This window comes from Taurulus bubalis (genome assembly GCF_910589615.1).
Source record: "Taurulus bubalis genome assembly, chromosome: 12".
In the NCBI taxonomy this organism is placed as follows: Eukaryota; Metazoa; Chordata; class Actinopteri; order Perciformes; family Cottidae; genus Taurulus; species Taurulus bubalis.
Genome location: NC_136600.1, coordinates 21,619,801 through 21,642,261, shown reverse-complemented (window position 1 = coordinate 21,642,261; position 22,461 = coordinate 21,619,801). Strand labels below are relative to the sequence as shown.

The window sequence follows — 22,461 nt, the reverse complement described above, 5'->3', positions numbered from 1 at the left end:
ATGGAGAATTCATAGAATATACACACATTCACAGTGAAAAGGGTACTTGGTTTCAACAGGTGAGTGCAGACACAAAGCTATTATAATGCATTACAGGATGAGGGGCAGGACTATTCATGAAAGCGGCCTTCGCGACAACTCCCTCAAGTGATTTTTTAAGTGTTTAATCTGATGCACGTGGCTTCATGTGGAAGGTTTAGACAGTTCTAATCTAACACGCCTAAGGAAATACAATTCTTCTATTTTCTGGTCAATAAAGTCGTATATAGAGGATGAAAGAGCTGCAAAAGTGGCCCTGAAGATACGGCAAGTGATCGTTTCGATGAACTGCTGCCCCTGAATGATACAAACTTATGTTGTTAATTTTATTGCCCAAGGTGCAACTCTGGGGGCGCCAACGTATCCGTAAACCCAACGGCAATCCCATCAGCTAATGTGGAGAGTAAAGTCGAGAAGTGCTGCGGATCAATTCAGGTTAAAAGAGGTCAATGTCAATTGGGGGAGCGAGTGTGTGTGTGTGAGTGATTATGCACAGCTGCAAATGTTTGTGCGTCTTACCTGTAAAAGATATGTCGACAGGTATTTTAGATGCAGAGAACTGACTGATGCTTTGCGGGAGTGAGGCAGGAATGTTTAAACTGTGTGTGTGTGGTGTGTGTGTGCGATAAAGCAGGAGTGTGACTTCCATCGACCAAATTATAGAAAGCAGTGCCTAGACCGGTACCTGCTCATTACCTGAAGATCAGTTACTTTGCAAATTACAGAGCAGCCAAATGTCCCAGGTGTGTGACATGACGCTCCTACTCTCCCTCCCTTCATTGCAACCACACACACACACATACGTAGCTGCACAAACTATTACTCCTGGGGAAAAAAGATGCAGAGATTTGAGTTTCAGGTGCAACATTTGCACCGCTGTCGCCATCGAGACTTGGTTAGTATAATTAAGTTAATCCGTACAGCGGGAACTGGCTAATGAAGTTACCTTCTCCCATCGCCCCAGGCTGGGAAATTATGTCTCTGTCGGGGGCCTTTTAACCTCCACATGCTCGCAAGTTTCCTCAAAAAGCCTCCGGAAACACACACCTTCACACACCAGCTTAATGAGTGCCTGGAGAGACAGGCACACACATACACACACACACACTCACTCACTCAAAGACAGGTCTGCTTTGAGCTTGTGCTCACCCTGCCTAGAATACTGAGCTCTTCCCAGAAACACTGAGTAGACTGTAGGTCCCTGTGAAGCCCTGAGGCTGACAGGACAAGGACAAAGATGGAGAGGAAACACAGCACCTACGCAGAGGGAATGATGGAGCAATGAAGACAAAATTAAGAAAAGAAAAGCACCTCGACACAGGGATGGATGTGAAAGATACATCTTTTAGAAATCCAGTGCGATCTACTTTTACTTCATCTGTTTATCACCAGAATCAGTGCCAGCGCAACATGGGGGAATGTTAGCTATTGTAAATGTTTTATTTTAACCATGAATAAAGCCCAAAACAATATTTTGAGTACAATGACTAAACTTAGCTGAAGAACGAGAGCAGCAGCTGTGAGAAAGCAGATGCTTTCCATGTTTGTCTTCCGGTAATTCAGACTTTTAACTTTTTCTGCAGCTGCTTCAAAATAAAAGCCTTCAAGAAAAACAAACAGATGGCGACTGACGACTGAGAAACAATTGTGTCAGATGTTGAGGAACACTCACTAATATTTGCTTATATATTGGGCTACGTCTACCTTTAGGTACTGCTTATGTTTTGGTAGGGAAAACCTTGTAAAGACACAATACTCGTGTAGAATATCTAGAGCAGAAGACCAAATGGCACCATTGAAAGTATCGGTATCCTGTTTTTTTTTTTTTTTTTAGCTTTTTTAGTTTAAACTACAATATTTAACTTTCTTTAGCTTTTCAAACACTGGTATGCACCAGCTTCTTTCACCACGCAAAATATGTCACGCACCTCTTCCTCTGCACTTATCATCCTCCAGTGTACTGACTTGTCTAAACCCTTCGAATGGGCCATTTGAACTCTGACCTTATGGAATCGAGCTGTTTGACCAAAATTACTGTAGACATAAGTGAAAGGGATTTACCCAAACCTTTCAGGTATTAATGGTTTATAACTGGTATATACATAATTAGTAAACAGTTAAGCATGATCAATTAGTTATTATTACACTATTAGCTACAACTTATAAACCTTTTATAAACAGGGACCTATAAGAATGCGGTCCAAGGATTTTCCTCCAGGAGTTGAGAGAGAGCACACAATAACGTCAAGACTTATGAAAAACACATTTTCTTCTCAATAACTTCTGAACTTCACCTTTTCACCCATATTTCTCTCATTACTCATTTTACGGTATCAGCCACAGGTACAGACGCCAGCATTTATTGGAACTAAAGATAAATCTTTCTTCCCAGTTTCAGGAGAAAATAACAGACAGACAGACAGACGGACCAATCTTAAATCCTTCAGCAGCAGTTTGTGGCGCCACAGGGACTCACTGGACTGGGATAAATCCTCAGTTCCATGGCCTAAGCACTGAATGAGCCCATTCCCCCAGGAGCATATGTGCCTAACCAAGCCAACCGACAACCAGTGGAGCGAGGAACCCTCCTCTGAGAGAAAAAACCCTAGTTAATTCATCTGTCATAATGATAGTCTGAGCCACCGTTGTATCTCCACAAACCACGACTGAATCCCAATCAGAAGTTGTCTCCTGCCACAAAACCAGACACTCGCTCCTTAGCCTGGCTCAGAGAAAAGAATTAAGAAGTCAAGTTGTCTGGGAGAAGTTTTTCTCTTTTCCTGTTAGCAATAAATGAAGCCAAGTTAGCCAGACAAACACATTCCTGTCTGCCTCTTGTTCTGGCAGCGCTTTGTCGGACGTGACTGAGTTAGCCCTCCATGCTGTGCAGTCCCTCTGATGGGATTAGCTCTTAAAAACGGTGGAAAACAATTCCCTGCTCCCTCTGAAGCCAAAGTTAAAACAAAGGATTTCTGTGTCACACCGTGCACTGATAGTTTTGGCAACTATACACCTGCAGGAATGTCAGAGCAGATACCAGGAATACATGCATAGGTTCATTGTAAATAAGAGTAATGCAACGATTTAGGTGGGCCATTTGATGCAACCTTTCTGTGTTCGGATAAACCCGCTCTCGACATTCTTATTATTCACACTGGCCTGGTTCCATATCCTTTCTAAAGGGCAACAAATAGCTTCCCAGAGGCTGCGAGCGTTGGGTTACCTCTGCATGCGGATCACAATAAATGTCTGCACTGACAATAAAAGAAGCTATCTTTCCATTCTGCGTTTCTCATGCCCAACACAGGCTTTCCATTTCAGCGGCCGTGTTTCCTCAAGTAGAGGAGGGCAAAGACTCGAGGGCGTCGGGCGTTTGGTTCTGCTTTACAGCTCGTTCGCTCAGTTAATGAGAACATGAATTACAATTCCACAAAAAAATATCAAAATCATCTATAATATTTATAAGAGTGCGAGGAGAACAATCCTGCGTGTTTCGTTTCAAGGGTGCTGGTGTTAGGCAGATAGGTCCGAACACTGCTGAAACACCTCCGGGAGGTGTACGGCAAAAAAATATTACCATTTTCTAATTAGGTTGAGACAAATGATTTTAAAAAAAAAAGTTATAAGGGAGATAAAGCAGGAAGGTGGAGTGCTGTGCGTACACAAAGCTATCTGCGGTAAAGAGCATTAGCTCAGAGCGAGGGATCTCGGCATCAACAGGGTTCCATTGTCAGTTGTCTTACTGTCACATGATACCACTGCTAAGCAGAGTAATACCCATATTAACCAGCATTCTCCTAATGCCTTTTCTCCTGTCCCCTGTGATCAGCCTACTCCCAGCCATAATCCCAGCTCTAAGCTGATTCCTAATTACCCTGGCTGTTCGGGTAGACAAAGGGCAGGCCATGGCCGACCTGCTCCGAGCTCTCTGACACACAGAGTACTCAGCTACTCTCTAAACACAGAATTGCTCCAAAGCCTGTTTCTATGGCAGAGGCGGGCTTTTTGGATCTTTGCAGTCCAATGTATTGTATGTATGTAAGCAAAGAATGCAAATGTTTCTCATTAGCATATTCACACTGCAGAGGAATAAAGCAAACAAAAGCTTGATAATAATCCACATGGCTGTGATTTATTTAAGTTCAAAAGGGCCAAAGGAGTTCAGCAAATATATACATATAATCAGGTGGGAACAATCACCAATCTGCCCCTTCCATATAAAACACACACCTCGGCACTCGCGAGCATGCATGCAAACACCCACTCCAACACCCGCCCACACACGGGCACACAAGCAATTATTATAATCTTCTGTTTGTGGTTTTGAATTAAGCTCTTTGTTAACGACACCCCGTGGGCTCCCTGGACCTTCTTGCATATTTCTGGCTTTGCGCTAATGTGAGACACGCAAAACGGTGCACTGCCTTTGCCTGCAGGAAGTCCACGCTATTTGAAATTTGGCATGAAAGCTTTCCGTCCCACAATAGTCCTTCCAAGCCGTTCTCAAAAAGTTAGCAGTTTGTATTAAAATGCCAAAAACAACAGAAAAGCATTGAACTCTCTTCCGTTTGCGGCGGCGAACCCCTCGCGCCAGCAGCTCTACAGTAGATCACATCACAATGGTGCCGTCAGCTTTTTGAAAAGCTCCCTATTCCCCCTGTTTCACATGACAACGCGAGGCCAGCATTTTAACAATCATCCATGAGAAGCGTTGTCAAAAAAAAAAGGTCAAACGTTTTAGTGCCAGCTTAGCCAAGAAGAACCGATGCGTTTCCAAAACGTATCCACATTAGTGCGGACATGGTCTTTGTCTGACTGTCGAAGGAAACATGAAAGGCTCCTCAAACAAGGCTCCGGGTCATGTTGGTGCCCACTTCAATCCACTCATAAGTCCCTCATCTCTCGGAGCAATCACCTCCCCGTTCCTAGCCCCCTCCGCCCCCCTTAGCTGGCGGTCCAAGTCAGGCGGCCGGCGCAGGAACAAACAAAGGTCTTTCAAACTGTTTGACGAGCTGTCCCTCAGGAACGCCAAGCGGCTCAGCAATCACCAGGAGGAGGACCCCGGAGGGCCCTGGTGGGCTCTGAAGCGTGCTCTGAAGGAAGGTTAGTCAAGGCTACCACACCTGGCATTCAGGAGAGAAGAGGATTGCCTCGCTGGATCTGTCTAAACAGACCTGAAGATCAAAGTATGTGCAGGCAATATGAGGAATTGTGCTGTTCCTTTTTTTTTCTGAGCAACACAATAATAGCACAGGGATCTGAGGATAAAGGGCACATATTTCTATGGTCAGCAGCTATCTCTCTTCGTTACTGTCCCTGCAGGACGGACTCACACACTGTCTAAATACAGATTCATCTCTTTGCAACTCACCACCTCGTCAAAAGAAATGAATAATAGACGCTGTTTTCAATGAATCAGCTGCTAATGAGTGATTTGAATCGTGCATACTGCCGCTGGGGAAACGGTGAAGAGAAGGAAAGCTGAACTGGTAGCCCCTGAAATGTCTTACAACGATACGCAGTGAAGCAGCTAAAAGGAAAAGGGCGTGTTCTTTTTTCCTTTTTCTTTTTTTTAAACTTACTCGCGATCCCCTGAGCAACTGCTGAAATAGCAGCATGTCAAAGTGAGGAGGAGTGTGATGGGAGGTCATGGAGGATCGAAAGGAGAGTTTCAAGAGGAAGAAGACAATAAGCTGACTGTGACAGGCAGTGTTTGAGAAATCAATAAGCTCTGCTTTTGCTCCGTCTCATTTCAACACCTGAAACAGAACAAAGGTGTCGAAGCACAGTCGAGTTCCCCAACCCACTTTACTAACATCATTGACCAAAGCTTTTCAACCTCACTGGCGGTCAGAAGCCATTGTGCTGCCTACCAGTGTATCATATCCACCGTTTCTATTTACATTGAAATAAGATGCCCCTGCAGTCCACAGTAGAATAAGGATGACATGCATTTTGCAATGATAACAAAAACGACAGATTATTTTCTTAACAAAACCTGCCAGACTACTGTGTCAATTTCTTTGCATGCAACTGTGATGAAACTGCGTGCAACTTTCACATTGCTCTTGTGAAGACTATGCAATTACAATTTGGCTGAATTTCACGGACTTGGAAAATACCAGATGAACTCAGTTAGTAGTTTGAAAAAACCCAGTTACTGTCACCCAGCCAAAAAACAAGGTGAGCCAACGTCACACTGTTAATTTCTCATACATGTTATATGTGCTCAGGAGGTTTGGGATCAGTCCATTGGCTGATTCACCGGCAGCTGGCACCTGTGCTGCCCCAGCTGCTATGACCTACCCGTAACCCACCAGCAACAGCAGCTGTCACAGTGTAACCACTGTGCCGCGAGGAAAGAGAGACGAAGCGCCTTCGCTTCAACAGCGTACGGGGACGAGCAACGCGAGCTAGACGCTGTAGAACTGAGAAGTATTTTTTTTGTCTTAGCTTCATGCTGTGAAGGCCTCAAATACAATGCCCTTTTAAAATGGGCACACTAGCCATTATCCATGCTCTGTTGCACTTTAATGCTCTTCAATTTCCACTGCCCTAATAAAGTTTACGTGAAAGAGTGTCAGTCTAATAAGTGTGAGATACATCAGAGTGATAAGTGTCCGGGTTCATGGCTGGGTCTCTGCGAGGATAGCTTGTTGCCCATCGGGGACCAGTCGAACCAGAAATACCACTTCCCCTTGGAGAGCGGGCACCGTGGCACAAAGGCAACTGAGAAAGAATGTCCTGAAGAGACTGTTTTGACTTTTGGCAGAGTGTCAGCAGTTCACATTTCACTGGGGGGGGGTCGTATGTACAGGACTGCAGGCGGCTCCACATGAGGTCACATGTCTACACTGCAAGGCCGACCTAATCCTGAACCCTGACTCCAGTGACCTGAGCGTTCTCAAACACTATCCATACACAACAACAACAGAGGGCTGTGAATGTGTTGACATAGGAGAAAGGTAGAGAGCTGAAACACAACCACTGGGTTCAATATAAACTGCTCCGCTGGCTTTCTTTCCTCTGGGCAGAAGGTACGGAGCAGCACTCGCAGCATCAGTCTTCCAGACCCACTTCTCGTAGTCTGGGGCTCGCTACCTCGTGGGAAGAAAACCCCGGCACTGCATCTCACAGCCCTGCTTATTTCTTTGCTGGATAATTACACATCTGTGTCTCACTCTCCTTCATATCCAGGCTATAAACACAGTTCATCTGTGTTGAATGATACATTTCCCTGTCCATTATTCAAGTGAAACATATGCTTTTAAGTGATAATGAGTATAATAGTCCTGTCATTTTAGACCAGTACATCAAGCGGATAATTTGCAGCTTATTTGTAATATATACAGCCTTCTTATGAAAATGAAGGCCACTCTTTCATCGTTTGAGAGGATTTCTACTTTTTCCTGTCTTTTGCACTACACAATGCTGCGAACGCTTCTTTGCTGCAAACCCATCTCCTTGTATTACATCATGCAAGTCCTGGCTGGCTGGCTAATTCACACTCCTACATCAAACTGGCAGGCCACAGACAGGGATGGCACTTTGATCAAATTTAAGTAAAATGGACTTGCCGGAGTTTGAAAGATCAATATCGCATTAATAACACCTGGCCGAAGGAGCCGAGAAGCCTGCACTCCGGCTGTCGCTGCGAAGTGGAAATGAAGAGACAGGCCGAGGCGGGCCGCTGACTAAATCCCTCAGTCTTGGCATCTCTTCCAGGATGCTGGACGGTCTCACGTCCACCCTGAAGAGCCCAGAGCGGCGGCAGCTCCAGACACTTCTAGCACTTCGGTCACTGATTTCCAGCTATTAGTGGCAGAGACGCTAATGAGCTAAGATGCAGCATTGACAGCGTACAACGCAGAGTACATGTTTTAAGGTAATAAAAAGAAGGAGAATTAATTCCCTCCAAGTGGTTCGTTTCAGAGCTTTTTGTTGGATCAACCTGCTCTTTTTCTGCACTGGAAACGTGACTCCCAACCTGAACTTGACCTTTCTGAAGAGCAAACAACCCTCCGATCCGAGTACGCCACAACTCTTACACAAAGTTGTGGCTGATTTAGAAACAGTAGCATGTGATCATTTAAAAAAATGAGAACAACAAAATTCTCAGCAGGATTACTTGAGCATAATCCTCACAAGTGTGAGCTGAAGAAATGTCTGCACACTCTAAAAAAGGTGAGATGCAGACAAGAAAAATAAGGAAAGAGACCAGCTCCAGACAGACGAGGGCCCGGATTTGGGCATGCGCTGCCAGTACCGATCTCGGCGCTCGGCATGAAGCATAATTCTTTACACTACGGATGCGTTTCCTCATCCAGTCTTGTGAGGCGAGCGAGCCAATCGGGGGCTGGCTCTGGTCCACACAGCCCCACATTACAATAGATCAGAGACAGGAACTGGAAGAGCTGCAGAGCGGAGGACTACTCTCATCAGCACCCTGTTTAATCACTCACTCCATGCTGAAGGCAGAATGGACGCACGAGCCGAGCAGAAGTCCTGCTGTGACCTCAGCTGAAAACAAAACACCCCCGACAACGTTTCTGAATAAATCCCTCTGTCTTTCTCAGCTTCCCTCTCGGGGAAAAAAATTCTCTCCCTCTTTTCTTTCCCTCCAATCCCCTCCATCTCTGTGGCAAAGTTTTCCATCTGCTCTCTGAATTACTGCCTGTGATCCCGTAAAGATGGAAATCAACCAGTCTGTTCAGGAGTCTGATTTAGGCCCAATCCCTACCGCCCCCCCACCATCTTTCCAGAGAAGGTGGCCTGGCTCCTGCAGGGAACCCTTCCACTTTGGATTTGCTGCAATCATTTTTCCCAAGAATAAATCACAAATGCATATCAGGTTTTTCTTTACCCATCCAGTTAGATGCTCATAATAGTAATAACACATCTTATGTACTCTCTATAACCTATACGTACTGTATAAGCTACAAATAAGTGCCTTGAGATGAATAATGGAACAATAATCTAAATTTTGAATTGGTATTTAAGCACATTTAAACAAGACAATTATTTTTTGAAAGAATATGTTTCATATTCACAGTTTTAGTCTTGAGACATTTGTGATAAATATGTCCGTTTGCTGCATGTATCAGTACACCCGTTACTGCCTGATAATCTGGGTGGATTTTGTCAAGAAAATGTCAAAAAACTGTAAAAAATGCCCATGGTGACATCTTCAAATGTCTTGTTTCGTCTGACAAATCGTCCAAAAACCCAAAGACACTCAGTTTACCATCATGTATGGCAAAGAAGAGCATCAACTATTCACATTTGAGAAAATGAAGCCAGCGTTGACATTTATCCTAAAAAGAATTACAAAAAAAACAAAATATCACTGCAGCTCTAATTCCTTTCCACCTGCTGGTGGTCCTTACGTTTCCCAGCGCTGCTCTCGATGCTTATGCAGTGTAAACTTGAAGCCCTAAAGTATTATTCATTCCATGCCATGCTTTAACGAGACAGTCTGGGCTTCACAGCCCTTTTCATCTCGATCCAAGCGTTATCTTATTCAGTGAAATAAGCAAAAAGGATATTCTGCCTTAACTTTAGATCAAACCAGGAAATGAGTCATGAGACACGGGATAATTACACCACTCAGTTGACAGCGTTTGCTGCTAATAGAGGAGACAGATGGTAAGTGAACATTCATTCAATTCCCATACGAGACAACAGAGGAGTGAAAGTGTCACATTGAGCTTTAAAGAAAAAAAAAAAAAATCGACATAGAACCAGAAACTGGACTTGCGTAAACCCTGTTGTGTCTGAGAAAATATGATGCAAATGTAAGGCTCTAATAATTCCACTTGCCCTGAACTGACAGCCTGGACAGACGGCGGCGGAGCAAGAAAGAAAATATGGATTACATCGCTTGAAAAAAGGCAAGTAATCCCCAATGGAGTGCAGAGTCTTAATTGTTATTAAGCACTCAAGGTCGAGGTGTGGTCCTCACGCGAGCACAGCAATAAAGGCAAGGGTGTTAATCAGAGGAGACACTCTGAAGATTGTGGAAGTCAAGGCTGCGTTCATTTCCTCCTATAGGATGAAGACAGGTGGAGAAGCAGTAAAGGAGCCAGGCCAACGGGATCAGAAGCCACAACAACAAGCAGCGGCAACTATTAGCTGCTAATGGAAGGGTACGAGCGCAGGTGGCGAGGCTTTGCAACACTCCAGTTAACAAACCACACCATGTAAATCTCAGTTGACAGCGTCAATGTTGCATTCAGCTCTTTTAATTACCTGTGCGAGATTTAATCTTTCATATGTCTCAGCCCATTCTTCTTAATGATCTGCTCCATTCACCTCTTGAGAAAAACACATTCTGCTTGCATGGTTTTGTTGTTTTGGTTGCTTCTTTCACAATAAGTTACAAGTGTTGTGCTGAGCATTAGGTTTTTCCAGTTTTTTTTTTTTTTTACTGAAACCGAAAAGCAAGGTGCCCTTGAGGAAAACAAATAGTAGCCAATAAGTCAATGATCTCAAAATGCATGTGACACAAACTGTGGAGCAATGCTTTTGCAGTGTTGGAGCAGCCTGCAGTGTAAATGGTATCAATATTCCTGCCGTATTGCGCCTGTTTTATGTTCTACTTGGCTCAAAATCAGCACATCTATGGGTGCGTGCTGTGTCAATGAGACAAAGAGTCTCCAACAGGCCCAAGTCCTTTTTTATTTTTTTTTAAATATAGAAAGATACAGCACTGTAATTACATTGCACAATGAGTAACAGAATTCAGGGAATAAAAGGAGATTTTGAAAACATGAATGTGAGGGAATATGAAAGGGGCTGTGTCATGTGTCATTCCTATAAAAGATATTTATTTGTACCACTCCGCCCCGCTCTTTTCATCTCTCTGATATGTGGCTGATTTTCAAAACTGGATAATGAAATGGGAAAATGTCAGAGTGTATTTCGAAATGTCATCGAAGAGATTGCATGATTTTAAGCATTTAAAATCTGAAAAACACATTCTCTCCATGTAACAGTCCAGTTTATTTGCACACAAAACTGAAAAAAAGGACTTTTAACATGTGAACATATACATATATATATATATATTAGATATAGAGGGAGAGTTGATCAGTGAGAATAAATGTCTTCTACAGCAAGACGACCTAAAAGACCAGAGGCAGCTCATCACATCAAAATCCAGCAGCGTTGAGAATGAATCTGATCTACTTCCCCACAGTGGAAGGCTATATTTGGGCATATTATAACAAGCATTTGGTTAAAAAAAAATAATAATCAATAAGCAGTCCAACAATCCTCATTCAGATGTTGGCTAAACTTCTAGAGAGTCACTCTTTATACAACTATGCAACTCTGTCTGTGTGGAGCAGCTCCAGGTTTCTGGTCTGTGGATGGCAGATTGGTTCAAGCTGTTGGGATTTGGGAGATTCATCTTTCACAAATATCGACCAAATATATAATAACCACATTGCCTGAAGGTAGTGGGAGTGTCGTTAATTGCGTTTCAAGGGACAAAGTGTCGCTCTGAATGAACTGATTTCTAACTTTGAAATCACAATGTCAAAAACCTTTTAGGCTACCTGGCGTCTTTAAATATGCGTAAGCAATAGCAAGAAGAAGAAAAAAGAAGAGGAAAAAAAAAAAAGCATCGTAGTGCAGAAGATTGTGGTGTTTTGGGAAATGGGAGCTTTCCCCCGACACCCAGACGCAGTCCTGTTAAATAACCAACATGTTTGCAGGAGTCTGGCACCAAAATAACTTAACAGCCTACTTCAGTTCACAAAGTTATGAAAGAATGTGTTCATATTTTCTTGCTGCGTGGATTAACACTGAGCCATCAGTAAGTCGCGGGAAGCAGCAGCCAGCCGCAGATAAACGCAGCAGCGCGTGAGGGGGAAAAAAGGGGCAACAAAGTTGGCACCATCAACCAGAATCACTCCGCTTTTGCGCCTATTGAAGTTTCATCCACATGTTAAAACTTCCACACTGCATGAAGGAGGTCGACGTGAATATGCGCCTTACCTGTTGGCCCCTCAATGCCATCGGCGTAGATCTGAACAGTCAAAATGAGCAGAAAGGCGCAGGTGTTCATCGTGTCGTTGTTTTAGTCCACTTTAAATGTGCAGAGGAAATCATTTTCATTCACTCCGTGACGTCCCGGAGGCTCGAGTAGTGAAGACGAGCCCCATCTGCGACCTCAGTTCTCACTGAGAGGAGTTTCAGAGACACTGAAGGAGACAGGGCAGAGCTAGTTCTGCAAACTGACGTCAGGGTAAACAGTTCAGGGGGAGAGATTTCTTTCTTGTGACCGTTTTCCTTCCCAGCCTCCACTTCTTCCCTGATACAAAGTATGAGTCGGGCGCCTCCAAGCGGCCGAACCCCGCAACGACACCGTGGTATTCAAACGTCGGCCAAGCAGAGCCCCAGACTCTGTGTGTGCGTGTGCGTGTGTGTGCGTGTGTGTGTGTGTGTGTGTGTGTGTGTGTGTGTGTGTGTGTGTGTGTGTGTGTGTGTGTGTGTGTGTGTGTGTATGTATTATTTAAACCTTTATTTAACCAGGAAGTCCCATTGAGATTAAAAATCTCTTTTTTTGACAAATAGTTACAGACAGAAAACACAGAACAAGACAAGTTAAAAGAAACTAAAAGCTAAGAGACAGTGACGTAGAGTTAATTTAAGAAACATTTACATTTTTGGGAACCTGCCTCTATTTCTTTTATTTGAGATTTAAAAGCAGTCAGTGTTATCAGTTCCCTGAGTTTTAAAACTGCAACATATTCCATGATGAGGGAGCAGAGTACACAAAAGCCCTTTTTCCCATTTCCGCTCTGGCATTTGGGACAGTGAGCATAAAAAAGTCCTGAGAACACAAAGAATATTCTCCAACACTTCTCTGGTTGATACTAACACACAGGTAGTCTGGGAGCAGACCAAGGATTGCCTTATAAATAAGGGTGTACCAATGAGAGGCATGCATATAAAGAAGATCATCATAGTTCAACACATGTGAAAAAAAAAGTAGCAGCAACTATTTTTTTTACATTATTGGAAAAGCACAGCTTATTTTCGAAAATAAAAACCCATTTAACCTCAACTTTTTCACCAGGTACTGTACATGTGGCTGAAAAGTGAGGGAGTCATCAATCAGAATACCAAGATATTTATAAGTCAACAACCACTATTTCACTTCCTTCAAGAGTGACCACCGAAGGGATATTCTGTGGCCTACTCCGACTGTTTGAAAACAACATACGTTTTGTCTTATCTGTATTTAAAACAAGTTTCAGTTGAAAAAGGGTACCTTGAACAACATTAAAAGCATTTTGCAGGAGATCGATTGCCTGCACAAGAGTTGACGCAGAGCAGTATATCACAGTGTCATCCGCATAGAAGTGACAGTTAGCGTCCACCACATCTTTATGGAGACCATGAGTGTGTGTTATACTCTTGTATCTTTATGGGGACCATGAGTGTGTGTTATACTCTTGTATCTTTATGGGGACCATGAGTGTGTGTTATACTCTTGCATATTTATAGGGACCATGAGTGTGTGCTATACTCTTGTATCTTTATGGGGACCATGAGTGTGTGCTATACTCTTGTATCTTTATGGGGACCATGAGTGTGTCCTATACTCTTGTATCTTTATGGGGACCATGAGTTTGTGCTATACTCTTGTATCTTTATGGGGACCATGAGTGTGTGTGTGTTATACTCTTGTATCTTTATGGGGACCATGAGTGTGTGCTATACTTTTGTATCTTTATGGGGACCATGAGTGTGTGCTATACTTTTGTATCTTTATGGGGACCATGAGTGTGTGCTATACTCTTGTATCTTTATGGGGACCATGAGTGTGTGCTATACTTTTGTATCTTTATGGGGACCATGAGTGTGTGCTATACTTTTGTATCTTTATGGGGACCATGAGTGTCTGCTATACTTTTGTATCTTTATGGGGACCATGAGTGTGTGCTATACTTTTGTATCTTTATGGGGACCATGAGTGTGTGCTATACTTTTGTATCTTTATGGGGACCATGAGTGTGTGCTATACTTTTGTATCTTTATGGGGACCATGAGTGTGTGCTATACTTTTGTATCTTTACGGGGACCATGAGTGTGTGCTATACTTTTGTATCTTTATGGGGACCATGAGTGTGTGCTATACTTTTGTATCTTTATGGGGACCATGAGTGTGTGCTATACTTTTGTATCTTTATGGGGACCATGAGTGTGTGCTATACTCTTGTATCTTTATCGGGACCATGAGTGTGTGTGCTATAGATCGTATAGCGAGTCCAGGCAAGAGCTTCATCTCAACACAATTAGTGACAGTTTGTGTAAAGGTATGTGGTGGCTGTGGTTAAAGGTTAGGGTAAGACTCCAATAATACATGTAAGTTAATGCAATGACACCCTAAAAGACGAAAAAAGAAAAAAAGTGTTTGTGTGTTGGTGTGTACCTATGGAGACAGCGACAAGGTGCTGATCTCTTTCTCTGCCTTTTCATCCATTTTGGCTTGATTTAAATATATTTCTTAACATAGCCCAGCAACTCTTAAAACCTGTCAACATGCACCCGGTAGCACAGGTACAGGATTATCAGTTTGACAGCAACAGGCTGAGAAAATACTCATTATTTAAAGCAACATATGTGTTAGTCACTTCTGTGTAATGATAAAGTCATTCTCACGTTTAAACATCACATCCGCAATATGAAGTTTAATTAATCCAGCTATGCATAATAAAGTGTTTTTTTCATGTTAGCCATATTTCTACAGCTGAGGTTAATCATGGGTTGTATTAAAATAGGACCGTCGGGTAAGCATTGCCTTCACACCTCCTTATGACAATTGCAAAGCATATTTCTCCATACATCATACATTAGACAGTCTGTCATGTTGTGTGCATTGAACTTGCATTTGATGTGGTTACATTTTTCCTCACAGCTTTTGTTGGAGAATACCTGACAGAAATCACTCTTGGCCTTTATGTGCAGTGTTGTGTAAATACAGCAAGCCATGATGACTTAGACATGTACAAATATTTCCCTGGCATGTCGTAACCCTATATAGCATGTTTAAAAGCAATAGTCGGGTATTAGATTGTGAGTTGGTGGACACCAGTGCTGCATGTTGCCCTGCGGTATATCATTACAGCATTACACAGCCTATGAGATTCACCTTTGGAATCGTTGAAGTGCTGATGCTGCAGTCTCTGCTCTGCATGAACCAAGCTGGTGTCAAAACATAGCCGGGCTGACACATTTAGCGGTGGATCCAAGAGCCCCGATTGGATCAAGACACCATTATGCCGGCTATTCATCACTCATTTTGTTGTCTAGTGCAAACATTAAAGCAGTGGATTTAATTACAGGGGGGCTAAAAGACGCATCTAAAATGCGTCCAACATGAGAGCACATCTCTAATGTTGTTAGCCTCGAATGACAGATGAACGATGGATTGCTCAGTAAATTACTTAATTTAAGCAAAGGAGCACAGCGTATGTCATGTTAACACCTGTAATTACACCTGCTTGAAGCATGGCAGCCATTTTGTGCGCACAGAGTAGCAATTTATTTAAACTCAAGAGTATTTTGGCCTGAATCCATTCAAATGCATGGTAATTTAATTTGCAGTAAAGTCAACAGGATGTGGCAAAACACTGTTTGAATCCAACAACAGGACAGATGTCAGCATGATGCTAACAGCTGCTGAAAGTCATTTTTTCGAGTATTTCAGCAGCGGCCACTCATGACCCCTCCCAAACAACTGCATCTGCACAGGCAGAATTTATAATAACATATTATTAGTTCTGAGGGACGTTGTCAAAGGCTGGCTATCAAACCATCACTGTCCGTTACAGGACAGCTGTTGGAATACCCTTTGACCGTTTATGAATGGAATCAAAGTAAAAGGGATTCACATCAGGGGATGGCTGATCCTGTGAGAAAGATGAGGAGTGTGATATGTGAGTCAGTGGAAGAACAAACAAAACAAATCCATCTGCATGTCTAATATATTGGCTTCCTGCAGTGAGCACTCTTCCTTCTGTATGCTCACAAAGTCAGTCAACACCAGCGTTTTACAATTCTTATCAAGAAGCTGCTTCTGATAAAATATCAAACATAAAGGTTTTTATTTTGAATATGATCATTATGTTACAAAGTCATTTTAGACCATTTGTCTCTCTCGTCTCACTCTCATGTGCATTACGTATTTATGTCCTGTCCTATGTTTTTTCTTCAATCGAGAAATGGGAAAGTGAAATAAGATTATGTAAGAACTCTATCAAATTCAATTCACAAGTGTAACCCACACCAATGTTCAATTGCAAATAGCATTGTAAATTAGTTATAAAAGTATGAGAAAAACATTTTCACAAAGACCTGTAAAAGTTGCTGTTAGACGAGGGACAATATTATCATCAAATATCATAAATAGAACCAAATATTATATTTACAGACATCTCAGAGGCATTGTGATAATGGATGTTTTACCTTAACTAAGTTTATAAATACTAACACAAAGTACTGTTCCTAAAACTATATTCAGTAGACAAATAAGTTGCGTTTTAGGACCTCAACTAATCATTATTTTCATAATCAATTAGACTTCTATTCTATAAAATAGTCAAAACAAGGCCCGTTGCAATTGACCGGATCCTAAAGTAACAGCTTCATATTACAAAATACTGCAAATTCTGTTTGACCAACAGTCCAAAACCCAAAGGTAAGAAAATATTCACTTTTCAGAAGCTGGCCCAAGTGAATTTTGGGGATTATTTCATAGAAAATTACTTCAGCTATTAAAATTGTGGACAATGAATTTCCTTTTGGTTGAATAATCAATGAATTGACTCATCATGTGTTTTGAGTAACATGTTAGAAACGCATGACTAAAAAGCTCTTCTTGAATGGGTCATTTCCAGCCTCTGTGCAAGAACCACAAGCGCAGTATTTACACAGTACAGTTTGACAAACATATTCTGGTCTCAGGCACAGTCCCTTACTTAGTCCAGCATCCCTTTGAAAATTGTTTCTCTCCCTAACTTACTTTTATGTTTCTTTGACGCCTTTCTTCCTCTAACCACCTTGTCAATAACATACAAGCCCTCCGTCTCCTCTCCTTCCTCACTTCTACGGCGAGGGACTTCTTGATACTTAACAGTCCTCTGTCCAAGCTCTTTGTGGGTTTCTAAGGTGTCCTCTCCCTCCACGCCCTCCTGGACCAGCCTGCAAAGCTGCTCCCTCTTCAGCGGGGCGTCATGGCCGCCCCTGTCCGCCCTGCCAGCTCTGATATGGTGACGCTGGACGGTGGAGGCAGAGAAATGGGTGAAGAGCTGAGGGTTGAAGGTGAGCTGAGCGTAAGCGGCAGCAGATAAACCGGAAACAGAGAGCGGCTGGGGGGGCAGCCTTGTTCTGCCAGGGGACAGCAAGTTGTGCAGCTGGCTGTTTGACGGGCTGTGGCGATGAGGTCGGAGGTGTTTCAAGGACAGAGTTTTGTAGGAGGTGCTTTCATCACAACCAGGTCTACTCCGCTCCTCCAAAATCTCTTCCGACACTGAGGAAAAACAGGATATTTGTCAGTATAATTCACTGGCATTCCACTGTGTGTAGCATGCGGTGCCTGCAGCATCTCACCATACACATTGTTATGGATTTTGTTCTCTTCATCCTGGCTGCGCTTCAGGTCCAGAGCTCGCTTCACTGAGTCTAAAAGGCCAAACATCTTACACAGGGAATTAAGTATGACGGCATCTGACAAAACAAACAAAAAATCATCATAAGTCAGCTACAACGATTAATACGATCGTCCACAGCACTTCCAAACCACTTTTTGAAGAAAGAAAATCAATGTCCATGAATTTCCCTCTTAATCTAGATTTAGCTGGTGTAGCCTTTATTAAAAATCATTATATAATCTGATTTACTTTACTTTTTTTTTTAACTTGACTGACATTGTACTCAATGTAAAGCAATTATTTGCACAATCCAGTGGTTAGCCCTCACCTGTCTCCTGCAGGCTGGCCTTCTCACTGCGAACCTCCACTCCTTTAAGAGTGGCTAATAATTCAGTCTGGAGACTTGACAGGACCTCCCCCATCAGCCCAGAGTCGGCCACGCCCCTCCACAGGCTCAGTACTCCATCTAGATAAGGTCAATTAGGTGGGACATTATTATGATATGTAGTGAACTCTTTGTGTGTTTGTCTTTTCATATAATAATGTCTAAAGCCACAGAGACTAAAAAGAGAAAGTGGATTTGCAGAGGTGATTTGTGCATGTGAGCTGTGGCGTTGGACAGCGAAAGAGATATTACACAACGGGCAGAAAAGGCAAAGCAAACGAAATAGGAAAGGTAGGATTAATGAGATGAAGTGTCGGGGTTGGAGAAGCAAAGAAAAAAGATATAACGGGATAAAGAAAATGGGAAGGGTGCAACACTTGAAGAGAGGGTGTTAAATAGGTGAGGTGGGTAGAAATGAAGGAGCAGGAATATGAGGGGAAATTACTGAGGATCCGTACAAAACTGAACCGAATAGAAGTTGAGTGTATTAGAGTGATAAAATGTCAGAGGTGCTTGATATCCTATCTTGAAAGAAATGCTTCCACTTTCACGTTAGCTTAACTATCTGTCAAGATAAATGCAATATGCCCAGGAAAAATATTCCGAATTCCATTTACAGCTATCTAAAGCTAAATTCATATATTTCTCCATCTCGGGAATGTACACTAATGGAAATAAGTGCATTTCTGGAGATAGAGTAGAGTAGTTTTAGGCTGAGTACATTTCCTAAGAGTTGTCCATTTGTTTTAAGCCTTGTGACATGCAAGTGAGGCTATTTTACCTACTGGGGTCCAGCTGGAACAATGTCTAATCAGGTCACCTTTAGAAGCCCTTAAATCAAAGCTAAGGTCTCTGCAAGAAAAAGCCGCACTTTAAAATGTCAGATGGCGTCGGTGGTAATATAAAGGGATGTGACTCTCTGCTTTTTAGTGGTAAGCAACTTTTTAAGGTCAGTCTGCAGGAATGACAGAGCGTCCCACAACTGCAGATTCAGAGGTTTCATTGGCTCAATGCATCAGAGGTGTCAAGCAGCAGTGGCTGCAAGAGACACAAGGGGCCGACGGACTGATGTTAATATTCACAGTCGTCATTGTTTTGCCATTTATTATTCATGCATTGTGGTTGAAATTTGAATCGGAATGTTTCCTTTCTTTTCCTCATCATTTTACATTTCGTATCCACCTGGGTTGTTGCAAATGGCCTCTGGAGGACTGAAGGTCAGTGGACTGAACCTGTGTCTCCTCCAATAATACAGAGATGTCTAATAAACTTTCCAAATTTACCTGCAGGACATTGCCCTTGCTCTGCTGACAAAGAGGTTAATACCAGAAGTAAATGCAACTTCACTGAGTTCACAGTGGCGGTTATAACGTGACGTCCACGTGCCAGTACAAAACTGCAGTATACCACTAGGTTACAAGGCTTTTAAACCCAACATGTTCCCACTACGCACTGCAGGCGAGTAGTATCACATTATGCGATGAATACTAAATAATACTGTCTTCATACGTAACGTCCCAAAAAAGTTAAGGGTTCAGCCTTCATAGTTGAGTATTTGTCAGTAAGCCAGTCCATTTCTGAGATTAGATTTTCTCCACATCGTGTTCAGGTTGTTTAACATGCACCCTTGCATCCTTTCCTTATCCTTACCAGGTGTGTCACCCCTCTTTCTCTTTGCACCGTGTCCGTTGACTGTTGTGCAATTTGCATCCCGGGCTGGACAAGAGCTGCACTGAGCTGATGCACTGAACTTCTTCTCCAAAGGCTCCTCCACCTCTGCTGCCTCATGCACAGCCTCACCTGCAATTGCTACAAAACAGGTTACACTGTAAATAGAGAGCAGAAACATTACCATTGAACATGAGTCGGCAGAGGGAAGACTGCCAAGGAAAACCAACTGTTTTTCCCCTCCACTGTTCTGTGCAGTGGTTGCTCAGTAAAGAAACCGGTGTGTTTATCAAACGGTATCCGACTGCTCTTAATGTTTAGCTCATTTACTAATTCCTTATTGTGCTTGAGCTCCAACAGCATGTGTCAGATATGACCATTCTTGTTACATTGCTGAGGATAAATCATATCCACGTGGCTTAAAAGTTTTTGTTTGAATCATATCAATCATAACTAGTGTATATGTTGGTGAATTGGAATTTCAGGAATATTAATACTTTACTTTCTGAATTATGCTCATTGTGTAGGAACTAAGATACGTAAAATATATTAAAAGACATTTCTGTTAATAATTGACGCTTCCTCTTCATGATTTAATGACGTCATGGCGGCAGCAGCTGCAAAACAAAGAGCTGCATTAGGCATGGGAGCATATCGTTTTTCTACCGTGTGATTTATTTGATCTCCTGTCATTCGCGCACGAAAAAGGAACTCACCGTGTCTGCAGCTTAATGCAGACGGACCGCCGCTACAATAACAATGAAAAAACAGCAGCCCAAGCATATGTGGGAGAGAAAAAAATGTCAAACTGAAAATGCCAACTGAAATCTACCTGTCGGAGGAGGCCCCTGTCCTCCAACAAGGTCAAGAGTCAGACATGACGAGCTCGGCTGCACTGAAGTCCCCGAAGGAAGCCGCGTGCTGTTGATCAGCACATCAAATTTAGTGCTGCGGCAGGTGTTGCTGCACACGGTGCCATGCTGGTAGAAATCTATCTGGCCGGAGTCCATCATTTTCCTGCGAGGGGAAAAGAAACAAAGTTAAAAGAACACTACAAAGTATCCAAGAGAAGTGGGGATCGAATTTGTTAAACAATCCCGATATAGCTTCCCAGAGGTTTGTTTGACACAAAGCCCATTGATGTGACCTCTGGAGCAATAAATATCACAAGGGCAGATATTGGCTAATTGAGTCGGTATATATTGACTCACAGTAACGCCAAGAACAAGTACAAACACGATACAAGAGTGAGAAGTCTCATTCAGCAGCTTGCTTGCGTGTTATTTGATCCTGCGATCGTAATAATGCTCGTTACAGACTACCTCTGGAATGTCTTGGCAAACCCCGGCACAGACAGACTCGACACAAGTGCAAATTATATGAATGAGATACGTTGTTGACTTCATTATATTGAGGTACTTCAAGTCTGACACTTTAACCCCGATGCAACAAAGTAATTAAAGGTTGTGCAGATTTACAGCGAGCATCAGTCAGCAGCTCGGAGGAGCGGGACAGACAGAAAAATAGTGTTTTTGTTTGATTTTCACACGTCTACCTGAGCATTACCCCTCCCAGTCTGATGGCCCTTTTCCAGTCCTTCAGAGTGGCTTTCCCTGCCAGATGTACAAACTGCTTGGGACTGATGAGCTGGTCATTGAACTGTAAGAGAAGAAGAACACAGTGTGTGTTTATAAAAGCGGTTAAAAGTATGCAGAGAGGAGAATACGACGGATATAGCAGAGACACATGTGAAGATTATCATGTCTGGTTAAGTGACGGAGGTTTAACTATGTCAACTTACTTTGACACATCTGACGTTGATTCCAGGACACACAAACTTCTTAAATAGTAGAACCGCTCTGCTGTCTCCACAAGTAATGGGGTAGCCATACTCAATCTCCTCTCCTTCTGCTTTACTGTTTTCTAACAATCACAAGCCCAAAAAAAACCGTGTTATACACTCAACAGCAAAGCATAAGGTCAAAGTATGAGTACATATTCTGTCTCAACACAATATGATTGCTTCAGTCACATCATTCACAGGAACACTTTCCTGTTGTAGTTTAATGTCAGCAGTCACGTACCATGATGTGTCTCTATGGCCAAGACTGTAGTGCCAGTGTCAGCAATGGCATCATGCATCCTGCAGAGGGCGACAAAGTTTGCACAATCAAGGTAATATGGATTTCATGCGAGTTGAGAGTTAAATATTTCAGATTTTAACAGCAAATATATGCGAATAACTACTGCATATCTGAGCTTTTGGAAATGTAAATGCTAACCATCATATTTTTTTATTCAAGCCTTCATTAAACTGAATACGAGCAGCATTGATGTCAAAACAAATGTCATAAGATATTCTTAAAATATTATCCTGATGCAAATATGTCTATATGTTTTAATGCACGTCTCTGTTGTGGCTCAAAGCAAAACATCGAACTAGCCCTTTAATGACATAGGCCATGACGTTACCCGTGCAGGATGGGCTGCAGGTGCAGGATGACTCGAGTCTTATGGTTGATGCCACTGGAGTCCCCTTCCTCCTCCTTCAGCGTCATGAGATCCCCTGAAGACACGGTGACCTCAGCCGCCGCCATCCTCACTCCCCACAGAGCTGCACGCAGAGAGGGCCGCGCACGCATGTTAACATCCAGATCACGCACACACACACACGGGCATGCAGTGATGCTGGTTAATGCACACAAC

The 22,461-nt window shown here is 42.8% G+C and overlaps 2 protein-coding genes across 3 annotated transcripts in view; both read right to left on the bottom strand.

Annotated features, from left to right (window-relative positions):
- Window positions 1–12,109, bottom strand: part of ptprub (protein tyrosine phosphatase receptor type Ub) — a gene marked incomplete at both ends in the record, with an annotated part of 146,356 nt that extends 134,247 nt beyond the window's left edge. For both annotated transcript variants that reach the window (XM_079228129.1, XM_079228130.1), the window contains one exon: window positions 12,040–12,109. In XM_079228129.1, coding sequence (XP_079084255.1) covers window positions 12,040–12,109 — 70 coding nt within the window. The remainder of the gene's footprint in view (window positions 1–12,039) is intronic.
- Window positions 12,110–15,945: 3,836 nt separating this feature from the next.
- On the bottom strand, window positions 15,946–22,367 carry LOC306744674 (glucocorticoid modulatory element-binding protein 1-like; the record flags this gene model as incomplete). Its single annotated transcript, XM_079227356.1, has 10 exons — window positions 22,228–22,367; window positions 21,840–21,898; window positions 21,557–21,678; window positions 21,311–21,414; window positions 20,588–20,772; window positions 19,738–19,887; window positions 18,031–18,168; window positions 17,662–17,778; window positions 17,075–17,581; window positions 15,946–15,962 (listed from the first exon to the last, which is right to left on the bottom strand). The coding sequence occupies exons 1-10, from the start codon at window positions 22,350–22,352 to the stop codon at window positions 15,946–15,948; spliced, it is 1,524 nt and encodes a 507-aa protein (XP_079083482.1). The 5' UTR covers window positions 22,353–22,367.
- Window positions 22,368–22,461: the final 94 nt, after the last annotated feature.